This window comes from Phaseolus vulgaris, chromosome 4 (genome assembly GCF_051622355.1).
Source record: "Phaseolus vulgaris cultivar YP4 chromosome 4, ASM5162235v1, whole genome shotgun sequence".
NCBI lineage: Eukaryota > Viridiplantae > Streptophyta > Magnoliopsida > Fabales > Fabaceae > Phaseolus > Phaseolus vulgaris.
The window spans coordinates 5170027-5186127 of NC_143501.1; the positions used below are offsets into that span (position 1 = coordinate 5170027).

General features: G+C 30.8%; 1 protein-coding gene across 1 annotated transcript; it reads left to right on the forward strand.

Annotated features, from left to right (window-relative positions):
- The first annotated feature begins 902 nt into the window (after positions 1 to 902).
- Positions 903 to 14441, forward strand: LOC137836604 (polypyrimidine tract-binding protein homolog 1). The gene is made up of 10 exons (XM_068645266.2): positions 903 to 1126; positions 1303 to 1503; positions 5289 to 5351; positions 5522 to 5595; positions 5717 to 5812; positions 11139 to 11196; positions 11279 to 11365; positions 11451 to 11532; positions 12727 to 12839; positions 14120 to 14441. Exons 1-10 carry the CDS (start codon positions 947 to 949, stop codon positions 14417 to 14419), a joined length of 1254 nt encoding a protein of 417 aa, XP_068501367.2. The 5' UTR covers positions 903 to 946; the 3' UTR covers positions 14420 to 14441.
- Positions 14442 to 16101: the final 1660 nt, after the last annotated feature.

Here is a 16101-nt window from a genome sequence, read left to right on the forward strand (position 1 = left end):
GACATGGTAATGAGATAAATTATAAATACAATATATATATATATATATATATATATATATATATATATATATATATAAAATTTAGAGAGAGATACACTTTCATCATATAGGCAATTTTATAAATTGAGGATTATTTTTTTTCCAATTCAATAAATCAATACAAATTAAGGAAAAACTTCTTATCCTAAAACGTGCTATTGATATTCATCTTGAAAAACAATTAAGATGAACATACGGTTAAATAAAATTTTAAGTTTATTTTTCATGCAATGTTAGTATAAAATTTTCACATAAATGTTAACAAAAATATTTTAAAATTTAAAGTAATTATTATAAAAGTGAATAATCTCTAAAAATTTTAAATTATGTATAAAATCATTTATGCATCGTAATTTATAATCAAATAATAGTGCAAAAAAACTATACTATTACCATTTTCAGGTCCATTAGTTTATTTCTTAAATCCTAAACCCTAAATAATATAAAACCTATTTTGATTAGTTAATAAAGATTTTTTTTATAAAAAAAACATATATATACCATTATTAAATAAATTCCCAAATATAACAATCAAATAAAGAATTGAATATACGTATGAATTTCTCAGCCATTAAGATTAAATATAAATAAAGTACACAACTTAATCTACCTATTTTATGATTGGACTGAAAGTTTTAACTCATACAGATAATGAAATATCTTTAATTAAATTATATATATGACATGCATTAATGAATTTCCTAAAACAATAATAAAGTAATAAGATTAAATTAAAAAGCATTTATGATTTTTTTCTTAACCGTTATGAGTACATTAAAACAACCCACATAATGTAATTAATAAGTTCACCATCTTTGTTCATACAGTGTATCTTTGTCTCTATCTCTCAAACATTTCTCTGAATCCCAAACACAGTTCTCTCTCCTTTCCAACACTTTGCTCATTCATGGCGTTTTCTTCCCTCAGAATCGATGAAACAGTGCCTCCTTCGAAGGTGGTGCACTTTCGAAACCTTCCTGAACAGTGCTCTCATGAGGATCTCACAGAGCTGTGTAATCCCTTCGGTAAAGTTGTTAATCTTTTGTGCAACGTTGGCCCCAACAAGAACCAGGGTTTTGCTGAGTTTGTAAGTTCTTTCACTCTTTTCATTGTTCTCTTTTCTATTTATGAATTCATGTTCTGTTATGAATAATCATATATAATAATTGTAACAAATGACTGAAAAGATGGTTTCTAATAAAACCTGATTTTTGAAGTGATCATGGTTCTCTTCTCACTTGTGAAGCTTGAATGTTTTACCAGGAAGATCTAAATGATGCCATTTCAATGGTTTCAAACTATGCTTCGTCTCCAGATCCTGTTGAGATACATGGGAGAAATATTTACGTGCAGTATTCTGATAGACCAGAAATTGTTATTAGCAGATTTGGCAAAGGAAATATTCTGCTGGTAACCATGGAAGAGGTGAAAGCTGGAGATGTAAGCATTGATGCCATGAGCTTGGTAAGTCCTGTGTTTTAATTAGTTTCCTAGTTAATTCAATTTCTAATTTTTTTTATCAATAAAGAATAAAATTAATAAAATAAAACATCTCAGGATGTTCTAATCCGTTTATAGAAAAAATTCAAGACTTATCAATCTTGGTGGTCATTACAAAAAAAAAACACAATAGAAACTACTATTAACAGAGAATGTTTGTTTTATAAAAGATTATTTGAGTTTGATTTCACCTATATAAAATGTTATCCATTGGTTCTTGGAACCTTAATCCTAGTATATTACATGGTTTCAAGATTTCAACCAATTGATGGTTAAGATAACTAGGACTCAATGATCAATTGGAAAAGGATGAGAAACATGTTCAAATGTATGCTTATAAACGAGGACGGAATAGAGGAAGCAACACAAGTTAAGGAAGGAATCCATATTTTTTTTTAAAGAAAACTTCGTAAAGAAAGAGGAAAACATTATCCTTCTTCCCGTCATCACAATCTTCACAACCTTTGGGTTCGGTGGTATCTGATTAGTTATTCCTTTTGTTAAATGAGTAAGGGGAGGAACCTACAAAGGCACTCTGATGATCAAGTTAGTCCGAGTACAATGTGCAAGTGAATAAAGAGAGAAAAATGGGTCTCCTCTGGTATTTATACCTTTTGAATGGGTCTTAGCTATCATGAGTCTGCTCGTGGGTTCAAAAGAGGGTCCAATCGTGCCTTAATCACCATTTTACAATTAAACTGACTTAATTATGGTTAACGGTGGATAAGGGTGGCAAAGCGGGGAGAGCCGTGCGGGCCGGCTCGCGGTAAAAAACGCGGGGCGGGCTGACCTTTTCAACCCGTTGACCTACATTAGCCCGCCCCGCATAACCCGTGGGCCAGCAGCCAAGCGGGCTGACCCGCTTGCTCGGAAAAAATAAAAATAAAATTAATTGACTTGGTAGTAATGGTCCAGTGGATGAGTGACAACTTTGAGTGAAAGAAAAATAGGTTTTCACTCAAAACCCAATGCAGCTATGTTGTTCCAAAAAACGCACAACGCACTCTCCTTTGCAATGTCGTCACTCGCTCCACCTACGACTCTACACTGCTTTGCCTACATTTTGTATGCGGGGAGGGCCTATGCGAGGCGGACCGACTCACTTTGCCACTCCTAACAGTGGATTTACGGACTGTGTTTGAATTAAGAGAGTCATTCGATCATTCGACTATGTCGGTCTTCTCGACTATCCAGTAGTACATGATGAATAAATAAAAAAATTAGCTAGGTGTGTTGGGAAAAAATATGCATATATAAAGTATGCATGAGTAAGCATAAATGGAAATTAACTATGAACTTAAAATACTTATGTTATCCTTCAATTGAAGAATGAAAAACTAAATATTATTTCTTAGAATTTTATGAAAGCACTAGTGAAAAAAAAATAAAAATCCAATTGTGGTATTTGAATAATCAATAAAACAAACCCCAATTACTATAATATAACCTTCAATCTTTTTATATTTTTTATATCTTCAAAGCTAAAGTATTTCCTTTTCCAAAAATTATAATCACTCCAAGATTTATCATTTAAAACACTTACAACGTATTCTTGTTGATTTTACCAATTTCATTAGTATTGCTAATTAAACAAAGCATCCACATTAAATGAAACACCAATTTTATTCCCAATGCTAAAATCTTTCATAGGAAAAATATACTACTTTTTAACTATTCCTAAAATTATTTTTGCAACAATGTGAATTAATTTTATTCATTCAAACTCTTGAATTTTGTTTTAGCGCATACAAAACTTTGTGAAGCCAATAAGTATTTCCTTTGTAACATATAACAATAAAGCCAACATATTATTAAACATAACTTCTTTTTTCTCCAAATCACCATTTAATAATTTTGATAGAATATCCAAGTCAAAGATTTCTATCCATATTGAATTGATGAATAATAGTTAAATTAATTGTTTTATTCTTAAAAATAGACATAAATATATTACCATAGTTAACTCCACTCATTAGTGAAAATTCTTAAAAACAAGTCTTGCTTTATGTTTGTGAATATAATCATAAGGATATAACTTAGTTCTATAATTTGCACCAATCAAATGTTTGTCATTAAACTTTAAAGTGAATTTCCAAGTCCCATTTTTGTTAATCATATCAAATCTTCTTTCTTTACTTCATTTTATTCTATTTGCGTGAAAGTTTCCTCAAAACAAAGAAGGTTCATCAACGACAAATGTTACACTTTTCATAAATTTTGGTTAAAGACTTGATTTTGAGCATTGGAGAATTAGATTCAGTAGACTATCATAATCCTTTCTTACTTATTTTTAAACATGAATACTTTTTTTGAACCTAGTTTTTTAATACACTAATAAAAAACTGATCTTATCTTTTATGCCATAACATGAAATAATCATGTTTGGAAATAAGTTTAGGGTTTAAGGTTTAAGATTTAATGTGTGTTGGTTGATTTTTGGTGGATTGTATTTGTAGAGATAATCTAAGTATAAGGGTTGGAACACCCCTAAAGTGTTTCATTTATTTTATTTTATATATTCATTGCTGATAAAAAATAAAAATAAAATAAAATAAAATGTTTGGAAATAAGTGTTTATTTATTCACTTGATTCAAACTAATTTAAAATCCATTTATCACACACTTTAACCTTAATAACTTCAAAATGATCACAATTTAAAATTATAACAACCATTATTTTTAAAATAGAGTAAATATCTTCTTTCAATTTTCGATAAACTATTTTTTTTTTCAAAAATGAAATAAACAAATTATCATGAATAAATTTACAAAATTTGCTAGTGTGAACAAAAGTGCTACATTTCCCTTATGCCTCAACAACTTTTTCATTTCCAAGTGTTCTATGTTCCCACTTCTTACAATTGTTACACTAAGTTTAAGACTTTACTTTATACCAAAAACTTTTGGACAAATGGGTTTTTCCTTTGGATGTATAGAAGGAGGAAAATTACTATTTAAATTATATTCAATTAACTTCAACCTCCCTGGCTAGGTTAATCAACAAATTTTCTACAATTTTCTATCTTTTACCATTTTATTGATTCACTAAATGGGGTGATTTTAAAGTTTACTCCTTGATAACTTATTCTCCCTCATTTTCAACATTTCAAATTCTCTTTTAAAAGTCAAAAGTTTGATGTTCTTTACCCTTTCATCACCTACATATATTTTCTTCCGTTCATTTCTTATTCGGTTGGGTGTTTCCAAATGCATAATGTTGGTAAAAATCTCACATGAAAAAAAATAGACATGAGATAACTATCTCATTCTTCATAGTCTCTTCTTCATGTTGCTTGATTTGGGCTGCTATAGATTTAGCTCTAAATAATGAAATTTACTTATCATGAACTACATAAATTTATGTTATGTTTGGATAAATTTACTTTCAAGGTTTCACCTTGTTAATCTCCATCATATCCCTTTCATCTCAACTATTTTTTTTACCATGATCATTATCTCGTAAGAATGTAACATACAACATGTTCCCTATTTGCCATAGACTCATAGTCTCTAAACATATTTTTTTAGCCAAAATACTTTGTTATAATTTTTATTTTACTTTTAGATAGATAATTCTCAAGAAAATGACATATATGTCTTACCACCTTTTTTTTTTTGGATCATTTGTCTCCTTTGAGCTAGTGTGCTACTTAACTTTTCTACTTTGTTATTGTATACCATTTTCTTTTTCTTTTAATGTATGTGTCTTAATTGGGGTTATAATACTTTTTTTTTAATTCTTTATTCAGGTCTTTTCTGAATATGGTTTGGTGCAAAAAATTTCAACATTTGAAAAGAACTCAGGTTTCCAGGTAGTTGAATTAGTGATATGAGCTTCTTTCAATGAATCTCTGTCACATGTAAATACATTTTTCAATATACATAAAAGAGTTAATAATACATAGAGATTCATGGAAACTATCATTAATTATATATATATATATATATATATATATATTTATTTATTATTATTTTTTTGCAGGCTTTGATTCAATATGCTGATAGTGAATCTGCTACTTCTGCTAAGGAAGCATTGGATGGAAAAAACATACCTAGGCAAGAAATGCTTTTATATTTCATCTTTAATTTGTTCTTCACCTTCATGGTTAATTAATTTTGGTGATTAGCTGTTAGATAAATCTTAATTTTGCTGATTTGCTTATACTTTTGTATCCAGATCCTTACTTCCAGAGCATATTAGTGATTGTAAGTTTCGCATTGCATACTCAGGGCATCGAGAACTTAATATTAAGTTCCAGTCTAATCGTAGCAGGTAATAATGGACATTAAAGAAAACTATCATAACTTTTCTTATCTTTAAGAGGATGTTTAATTTCTTATTATCTTGAATAATTTCATGATTTCATATGGCTTATAGATTCATCATATGTCTCACACATTATGTACCTTCTACTACTCAACTATATTTCTCTATGGTATAAATTGTCATATGTAGGACTCTCCATGCACAAAACATAGTTGTGGGCAAATCATTGATTTTCCATAATTTCCCATACATGACCTCATCCTCTCCAGTAACTTATTTTTTTTATCAGATTGAATAACAGGAACCACTTAAGGGATGGTTCAACCCTTATACATACCTAAAAAATATGAGACAAATCACTGGTATCCCAAACCAACAAATAGAGAGACAAACAAATCTACCACTATAAAATCCGTACAACCCTCATATATGCAAACCTCATGATATACTCTAGTTTTCCCTTTGCTTTCCAAACCCATTCACCCTCCTTATTGCTTTGCATTGAGCATCCTCAATCAGTTGCATGAAATCTTATAATATTGATTTATCCGATTCAAACCATTTCCTTCTCCATGTTCCACTTCCACTTATTTCATGCCATTCTACAACCTTCACTTCTTTTACACCCTTTTTATTTGAATTAGAGTAACCTCTAGGATATTTGTCCCTTATAATAGAGTTTCTCCTAACCATATGTCTTCCCAAAATAGAATTTGGTTTCCTATTCCCACTACAAGAAAATCATGAAATAGAAACCAATTTTAGAAACAAAAAAAATTAGTTGTTATACTGATTAAATTAGAGATCATTTTAGAAACTAAAAAACTTTTGGTTTCTAAATTAGTTTCTATTATTGTTTAATGGTTTCTAAATTGGTATCTAATTAGCTACCAAGGTTTTTGCTACCAAATTTAGAATATAAATAATTAGTAGTTAAAACATTGGTAGCTAATTAGATACCAATTTAGAAACTATTTAACAATAATATAAACCAATTTTTTTTCCAGTTTTTAAAATGGTCTCTAATTTAGTCATTATAACAACTAATTATTTTTTGTCTCTAAAATTAATTTTTATTTCATGATTTTCTTATAGTGTGCACTTTTCTAGGTAATATTACCATCAAACAAATTTTTCTTTTTCTCCTTTTCTAGATACCTAAGATTCCTCCATCACCTCGATTTCTTTGTGTTATCCTTACAATTATTTAGACTCATTCACAACCTTAGAGTTAAATAGATGGAGACTACTTCCATTTGTCTAGAGAGCCATGTTGAAACATCTCAAACCCTTGACACCTAAACCACCCTCATCCATGATATCTTTGCTCTTAGAAATGATTTCCCACTTTACCCAAGCAATATTTCTTCCCTATACTCTCATATCTTTCATATCTACTCCTTTATTCTCTTCCTAAGTTCTTACCCTTATCCCTTTACTCCATCTGTTTTATTTTTTTAGTTATGTCATCTTCATTCCCTATATGCGTAAAACTAATTTCTTTTCCTATGTTCTATAGTCTTAACGCTTCACCTAAAATAATTCTCACCAGAATCTATTATAGTTGTGAATGTCAATACCATTGGAGGAGTTCCTGAAAAGGAATTAGTTATCATAAATTGTAAAATTACTTTTCTTGTTATGGAAACTAGTTGAACAAGAAATTTTATTTTGCATCTGGGTATGTTTTCCTAATTATATGAAAGAGTTAATATACAGACTATTTAGATGTTCTTAATATAATTTTATCTCCTTTATTTATGGAAACTATTTGAATTTTAAAAAACCACAACTACCTTTTACAACTGTAATCACTATATGTAGTTGTAAGCACGACTTTTAGCTTTGATAATTTATTCTTGATTTCAATCGTTCAAAATATTTTTTTCTTCTAATCCGTGGCTGATCATGCCATAATCGTTATCACTTATATTGACATTCATCCAAAAAAAAAAAAACTTAACCTTACCAACATCACCTCACACAGAGTGACAACCAAAAAAATAAAGTTGTTATCAGATTTTTTTTTTCAGCAAAGAATAAATAAAAATAAAATTAAAAATGGGACACTTCAGGGGTGTCCCAACCCGTATACAATAGTCAAAAGCTCCATACAACAGAAGCTTTTGGTTCTTGATCACCATAGAACACCTACTAGACTCACACAACCATTTATGCAGTAAAAACAACCTGCAGGCTACTAGAAACCAGCACATGTCTTAGATCAATCAGAAAAGCGCAAAAACAGTGGCTTCAAAACTGAATGGAGTGAAATAAGCATGTCCCCACATCCAATTCCAGCATACCAAACAGTAGAGAGTTGCACATGACAGCGTCTGCACACCGAACTCCTCAGCATCCAACCGTCCACTAGGCAACTTGTTATTCATGTGGAAGTGTTTTGTGTTGTTTAAGTTTGCAAATGATAGTGGTATGGATCCTGTAATATTGTTCTCATCAATTTGTATTCTGTCCAGCACTGGAAGATGGCCAAGCTCTTCAGGGAGATCCCTAGTTAGTTTATTTTCACTCAGAAGTAAGAGTTTCAAAGTTTTGATATTGCCAATCTCCTTCGGTATACTCTCACTTATGTCATTCCACATAAAGTCCAGTATTTCCAAGTAAGATAAGTTGACGATCTCTGGTGCCAAAGTTCCAGACAGGTTCAAATTCAGTAGTTGCTGCACAAACCAGCTTTGGTTTCCAAGATTCAAAACTCCCAGGGTAGCTCCTGCACCAAGAAAACACCTTCCACGCGGCTTCATGAAAGAAGTATCTGCTGATTTTATCAGATATCCTCCCTATTTTCTACAGTAATGAGAGAGAAAACACCTTCCCCACCTCATCAAAACTTAGATATACAAAACCAGTCCAACCCATGGATCTTAAGCAATTTAATTTTAAAAATGTTGCAGCAGCCAACCAACATGCATGATATTAAAAACAGTATAAAGCATTATCTAATAATCATATTGATGCATGTTATAGGAGATAAAATCCAATCGGAAAATGAAAAAGTGACTTTCCTTTCTTTGTGTTTCATCCAAATCCATGATTGTACTTGTGCTAAAGTTAAAATTTCCTCCACATCTAACTTAGCTTGGATGAAGATAATCCTATTTCTATGCTTCCATATACACCGAGCAACTGATACCCAAAGACCTTTCCATAACCTATTACCTTCTTGATTAGAACATATGCCAGGAAATTGTTCAAAATGATGATTCAATACATTATAGTTCACCGAACTTACTCCCATCCAACTAGAGCACATGTTCCATACTTAATTGATTCTTCACATGAAACAAGGATATGTGAACATGTCTCTTCCTCTTTTCCACAAAACACACATAGTATATCCCCCAATATCACGCCCCTTCTTTGGAAATTCTGTTTTGTTGCTAATCTATCCGATAATGCCCTCCACACAAAAAACTTAGCTGATGGCATGACCTTTAAATTCCAAAGTATTTCGAACACCTTCAAAACCCCCCCTGTATCATGCTTTACTAACCTGTTATATGCTGATTTCACTGTGAATGTATATAACGGAGGATCGATCCAAATTCGTATGTCTTCAACCTCTTGTCATAGTGTGACTTGAGATATAATTGCCATGAAGTCCTCTACCATGCTTTTCTCCCATTCAAACCAATCTCTTCTCCAACTGAAATTCCACTCCCACCCTTCCATAGACCAGCTTCCACAACTACCAATATACTTGTCTTTGAGCTCCGAGTTATTATATAACCTCTCATATCTTGTTTTGAGTTGGCCATTGGTTAACCACTCGTCCTCCCAAAATTTGATCTTCTCCCCAGAACCCACTTTCCAACCCAAATTTTGATTGAACCAATTGACCCCTTGGTCAGAAAGACTAGCCTTGGCTAGATCACTCCACCATCTAGATGTATACCCCTTTCGATTTGGTGCATGTGATATTGTCGTTCCCCACTGACCATACTTTGATTCTAGAACATCCTTCCAGAGTCCAGACTCTTGAAATCCCAATCTCCATAGCCATTTTGCCAGGAGTGCCTTATTGAACAACTCAATGTTTCTAATACCTAGACCTCCCTCCTCTTTTGCCTTACAAACATTTTCCCAACTTGTCCAAGCAATTTTCCTCCCTTCCGCTCCCCAACCCCACAAGAAAGTTCTTTGTAGTTTGGTTATCTCCTTGCACACTCCAATCGGTGCTTTGAAAAAGGATAGGAAGAAGAGTGGTATGGCACTGATGACAGATTTTATAAGACATACTCTGCCTGCAAAAGACAGGTTCCTCCCCTTCCACACTGATAGTTTCTTTCTAATCTTTAAAAGCACAGGCTCCCAAAATGAGCATCTAGATGGATTACCTCCTATAGGTAGGCCTAAATATGTAAAGGGTATATTCATTAGACTGCAATGAAGTATTTCCGAGTACACATTCATCTCATACCTACCTACCCCAATTGCACCAATTTTGCTTTTATGGTAATTGACTCTAAGACCAGAGCTTAATTCGAAACATCTCAAGATAGCCTTAATGCATATGAAATTTTGAACGTTAGATTCACAGACGAAAAGGGTGTCATCAGCGAATTGGAGTAAGTTCACTTCCACCTTTTTCCCCCCAACTTTAATTCCCGAGAGCAAATTTTTCCTTGTCGCTTCTTTTACTAGACCCGCTAAACCTTGTGCGACGATCAAAAACAATTTGGGTTATCAGATTCTATACACATAACATATCCTCATGTCAAACTTTGCTCAATTCAGGATGAACACGTCCTCTGATTCGATTAATGACGTGTATCGTACAATTTGGGTTGGGGTTGTAGGGGAAATTTGGATTCACAGAAATTCTATCATTTTCAATAGGGGTGTGGTTTACACGTCTGAAGTTTGTACTTTGATGCAAACAAATGTTTGGTCTTGGATGTCAGTAAAATCTTGCTCTGCTTCGATTCTTTTTTCCAGTTGGTGTTTGGAACCTCTGGAATGTATGCAATTGATCGTTTGAGGTATTTTAGGTTGATTAGTATGGACAATGCTTTACTTGTTGGTTTGGTGGTTCCTGTTAGATGTTGGATTATGTATCTCTTGTATAAGGGTTGATGCACTCCTGAAGTGGTTCGCATTTATATACTTGTTATTGCTGATAAAAAAAACACTTTTCTAACACTCTTAAAGAGCTGACTTAGTGCTGTTAAAACTTATGTAAAATTTCTTGCATGGCATTGTTTTCATGTTTGCACTAAAATTTCAAAATTCAAATATAATCTAAAAGATCTTTAGATACTTTTCTATGTTGTTGCTTGGTTATATTAATACATTTTTTATGACTTAACAGGGACTACACAAATGCTACGCTTCCTGTTAATGAGGCTACTATTGCTAGGGCATTACAGGTACATTTTTCTTACTACTTTTCTCTGATGAATTTATGTTCTCTTTGTTTGATCATATGTGCTAATGATTTATGATGTTCAGCCAATACCTAGAACTGCTGACAATCATGTTCTTTTAGCTTCATTTGAAAACATGCTCCAAGATGTCACTCTAGATGTTCTTCATGGGGTGGGTTTGTGTTCCTCAATCTCTTTCAAATTGTAATTTTTGTAAGAGATTCATTATCTTTCTACTAATGCAGTATATGTTGCAGGTGTTCTCTGAAATTGGAACAGTGCACAAAATTTATATATTTAAAAAGAACACTCGAACTCATGCACTAATTCAGTACTATGGTATCAATCCTAATTCTCTGAGCTCTTGAGAGATTCTATACTTCATTTTTAATATTTATTTATAATTTCGAAAGTATTCCCTTATTTTCTTTCTTTTATGTGTAGTTTTTATCAGTGGGTTTTAAAATTCTTGGAGTGTGAATATGGTTTTCCTTATACTCTAATGTTGAGTATGGAAGATGGTTTCTTGTCAAAGGATGAAAATTAATTCTTATTTAATCTAAAGATTGGAGAACTTTTTCTTATTCTAAATTAAAATAAATCTTAGGGGTTAGTTCCTTTTACTCTTATTAATATTTTTATTACTTCTTTTTTATTATCGAAAGAATGTATTAATGTTGGATATTTGAAGAATATTTCAACTTTATTACAAAAATTAGTTATGTATGTGTATAATTCTTGAAATCATCAATGACCAACCAAATTTATATCTACCAACACTACTAGAAAATCATTAAATAGAAACAAATTTTAGAAAAAGAAATATTAATTTCTATAGTAACTAAATTAGATATTGTTTTAGAAACTAAAATAATATTGATATCTAAATTAGTTTCTATTATTGATAAATAGTTTTTAAATTGATATTTAATTAGTTACCAAATTTTAACAACTAATTATTTAGATTCTAAGGTTGATATCTAAAATCTTTATATCTAATTAGATACCAATTCAGAAATTATTTATCAATAATAAAAATTAATTTAGATACCAATAACATTTTTAATCTCTAAAATAGTATATAATTTTATTAATATAGCAAACTAATTATTTTTTTCTCTAAAATTAGTTTCTATTGAATAATTTTTTTTTTAAATACATAAAAAAAACCCTTCATCATCATCATTTATCCAACAACATGCAAACACTTTTGTTGACCACCATTACATATAAGCAACAACAGAAAAGCAAAAACAAAAAACTTTTAAAATCAAGAAGGATAAGTAACTAGTCATCCCATCTTATATCACAAGCTTAAATGATCCTCAATATATGTATTACTATTGTTTTATAAAGTTTATTATTATTATATAAGATAAACTAAACATTACTGTTGCTGATCAGAATGTTGTAACCTGAGACATCATGGTTAACATAGAATATAGTGAAATTGTAATTTGTTTTCTTAGGATAATCATGCATTGGTTTGTTTGACAGTACATAATTTTTGAGGTTGTATGCTTTTGATTTCAGATGTGGCGACAGCAAAAGCTGCGAAAAATACTCTGGAGGGTCGCTGTATATATGCTGGTGGCTATTCTAAGATTCATTTGACATACTCTCGTCACGATGATGTCAATGTAAAGGTATGAGAAAACTTAATCTTATAAACAATACATTTTTCTTTATTAGAATTTCTTTTATTTTTATCACACTTGAAACTTTCTTTTAATATGGATTTTTCAGGGTGACTCAATCCTTATATAAAAAAATTTATAAATTTTTATGTCCTAATCTAAATCAATCTTTTAATAAAAGTCGTCGACTAACCCAAAATTTAAGAATATCACCTACACATGAACTCACCCTTAACAACAACCAAAGTATACCAACATATCAAATTTTACTTAGATATAGAACACAAGATTGTATATATTATAGGTAGACACTAAGTATAAAACACCAAGTATCAAAAACTAAGTATTCTAAAAGTACTCACATATACACTTGTCCAAACACCCACATAAAATTCATTGGTAAACTAAATTTATACAAGTAATGCAACATGGAATTAAATTTTGAGAAAAAACCCCAAAAATTCACAAAACAAGTTAAAAAAGAAAGACTTTTTTTTTTTCAACAAGAAACAACTAAATTAAATCAGCCCACTTAAGGGGTGATCCAACCCTCATACAGAGCAAAAATGAGCAGAAATACCTTTCCACCTACACATTTAAAATCATAAGGAATCTCCTACTGCCTTTCCCTACATTACCAGCTAAAGAAAGAACATTAAATTGACTACATACATACCAAGGATTCTAGACACCAGTCAAATAACGAAAAATTCACTGACGGTATCTTTGAAACAATCCAGGACCAAACCTTAAGCTGTGCTAGGGAAAAAACTTCAGAATGATCAACCACATCACCTTTAAATAAACAATTATTCATGTGTCTCCAAATTTCACTAACCAATGTTATCCAAACATTACCCATAATAAGAATAACTGAAGTAGGTGCATTTAAGATTTTGAAATGTTTAAAATGTGACCCAGGGATGTTATGATTGGCCGAACTCACTCCTAACCAGTCATAACAAAGATTCCAAATTTGCCAAGCAACTCTACATCCTAAGAATAAATGGTTTGTTGACTTCTCTAACTGCCTGCAAAAGCAACAAAGATTGTTTTCAATCCCTATCCCGTGTCTCTCCAGATTTACCTTGGATGCAACCTTGTTTTCAATCACCATCCAAGCTGTAACATGGGTTGAGAGAAACGCCTTAATCCTCCAGAAAAAATTGTACAGTCTCAAAACTTACATAAACCCTAAACCCTAAAAAAAGACTTAAACCTACCTAATCCTTTAATGTTTGCATGATGATTGCTGAATTTGATTTTAGTGTTAACTATTTTGGTTTTAGGATTATGGTGACAAAAGTAGAGACTATTCAAAGCCTGAACACAGTGTGCCACAAGCTCCAGCAACAGCTTGGCAGAATCCTTATGCAGCATCTATGAACCCTAGTAGTGGTGTCCATGCTTATCCCTATTGTTACATATCTGCACCTGCTACTTTTCCTGATCAAGTTTATGCCTATCCTCTTGAACAAAGCAACCCTATGGTTCCCACTGCAGGTTACATAGGAGTTCCTCCTTTTTCACCTCAAATGCAAGGCTTTTTAGGGTTTTTTCCTATACAACCTTATTATTATGGTTACTAGGTTTTATGTCAACTACTGTATGAAAATATTGGGCACTCAGATATTCTAAGTTTTATAATTATAGTTAGATCTTATAGAATTTACTGTAACTTCAAATTCAGCTTTCTAATGACTAAAGTATAATATTTTGATGTATTTTCTCGTATTACTCAACCCTTCCGATTATTTTATCAGGGACAAGACTTTGTTGTTAATTTATATTTCTTTTATCGAATAAATAATTTATTATTAAATAGAAACTAATTTTAGAAATAAAAAATTATTAATTTCTATATTAATTAATTTAAATATTATTTTAAAGATTAAAATATTATTTGTTAAAGTCAATATGAAAGGGTTACAATATGACTTTTTGATAAACTAATTCATCACTTGTGTACTGTGTACTATGAATCAGACCATACTTGCAAAAAGTTTTTAAACTTGAAAAAAAACAATTCAATTCTTCCTTCTGGTATTTTTCTTATTTTCACACTTTTCATCGTCTTGTGAGATCAAGACTTGATAATATTGATATCTTCTCGTGTTTGATATCTTCTTAGGAGTGTTCAAGGGTTTATTTTTGTTGTTTTGAGTTTTTAATTGTTGAGTGCATTGTAAAAACTTGTTAAGTTAATGAATTAGTTATTCTAGAGTTGAATAGGTGTGACTAAATATAAAATCATTGGATTTTGAACCATTATAAAATTTCTTTCTTTTATCTTCTTATTTTATTGTGTTGCATTTCAATTTTATATCAATCTTCATTCCAAATCTAATTGCATTTGTCTTTTCAAATTAAAAAGACTTTCAAAAAACCATAAAAGAAGAAAACTTTTACATAAAAAAAAATCAAAATCAATTTAGTTTAATCACTCATTCTTTTTTAATATATAAAAGATAATATCACATATAGACACCCAGAACTATTTATTTAACAAGAAACAAATATATTCAATTCTCATGTAAAAGTTTTTTTTTATCAATGATAATCATAATACCATATATAAGTGATATTAGTATTTACAGGGAACTAAAAAAAACTCGTAATATAACCTTATTTTTTAAATAATACACGCAAATTGTTGGAGATTTCACATTAATTAGAGATTAGGACATTTCATAGTTTATATGTGAATGAAAATCTCACTTTATAAGCTGATTTTATGATATTGAATTAGACTTAAAGTGTACTTTTCAACATGGTATCAAAGTCATTTAAAGTCTATCCTAACAAGTGTTTGTTAGTCTTTCCAGGTCATTCGCTATCGAGTCATTATCGAACTCATAATATATAGTCTTACTAATGAGTTGATAGTCTTGACGTGAGGGAATTTATAAGTAGGTACAAATCTCACCTTATAAATTAGTTTTATAAAAATACTTAAAATTCACTCCTCAATACAAATTTGTAAATAAATAAGAAATTTTCTCTTGTTACAAAATTTACGAGTCATATGGTTCTTTAATCATATACTACTTGGATATTAATTGTTCATGTAACTACTAACAACTGTTACACGTAGGTCATCATATATGTGCAAACATAGACACCAAGTCCCCACGTAATCTAAGCCAAAGATCTGTTCACCCTTTTTGGTAAACATCCCTTCATCAAGATATTTTAGGAAACAAAAAAATATATGAAATAAAACTTACCATCCCTTGGAATTTTTCATTATGAACACAAAATCATCTCGTCA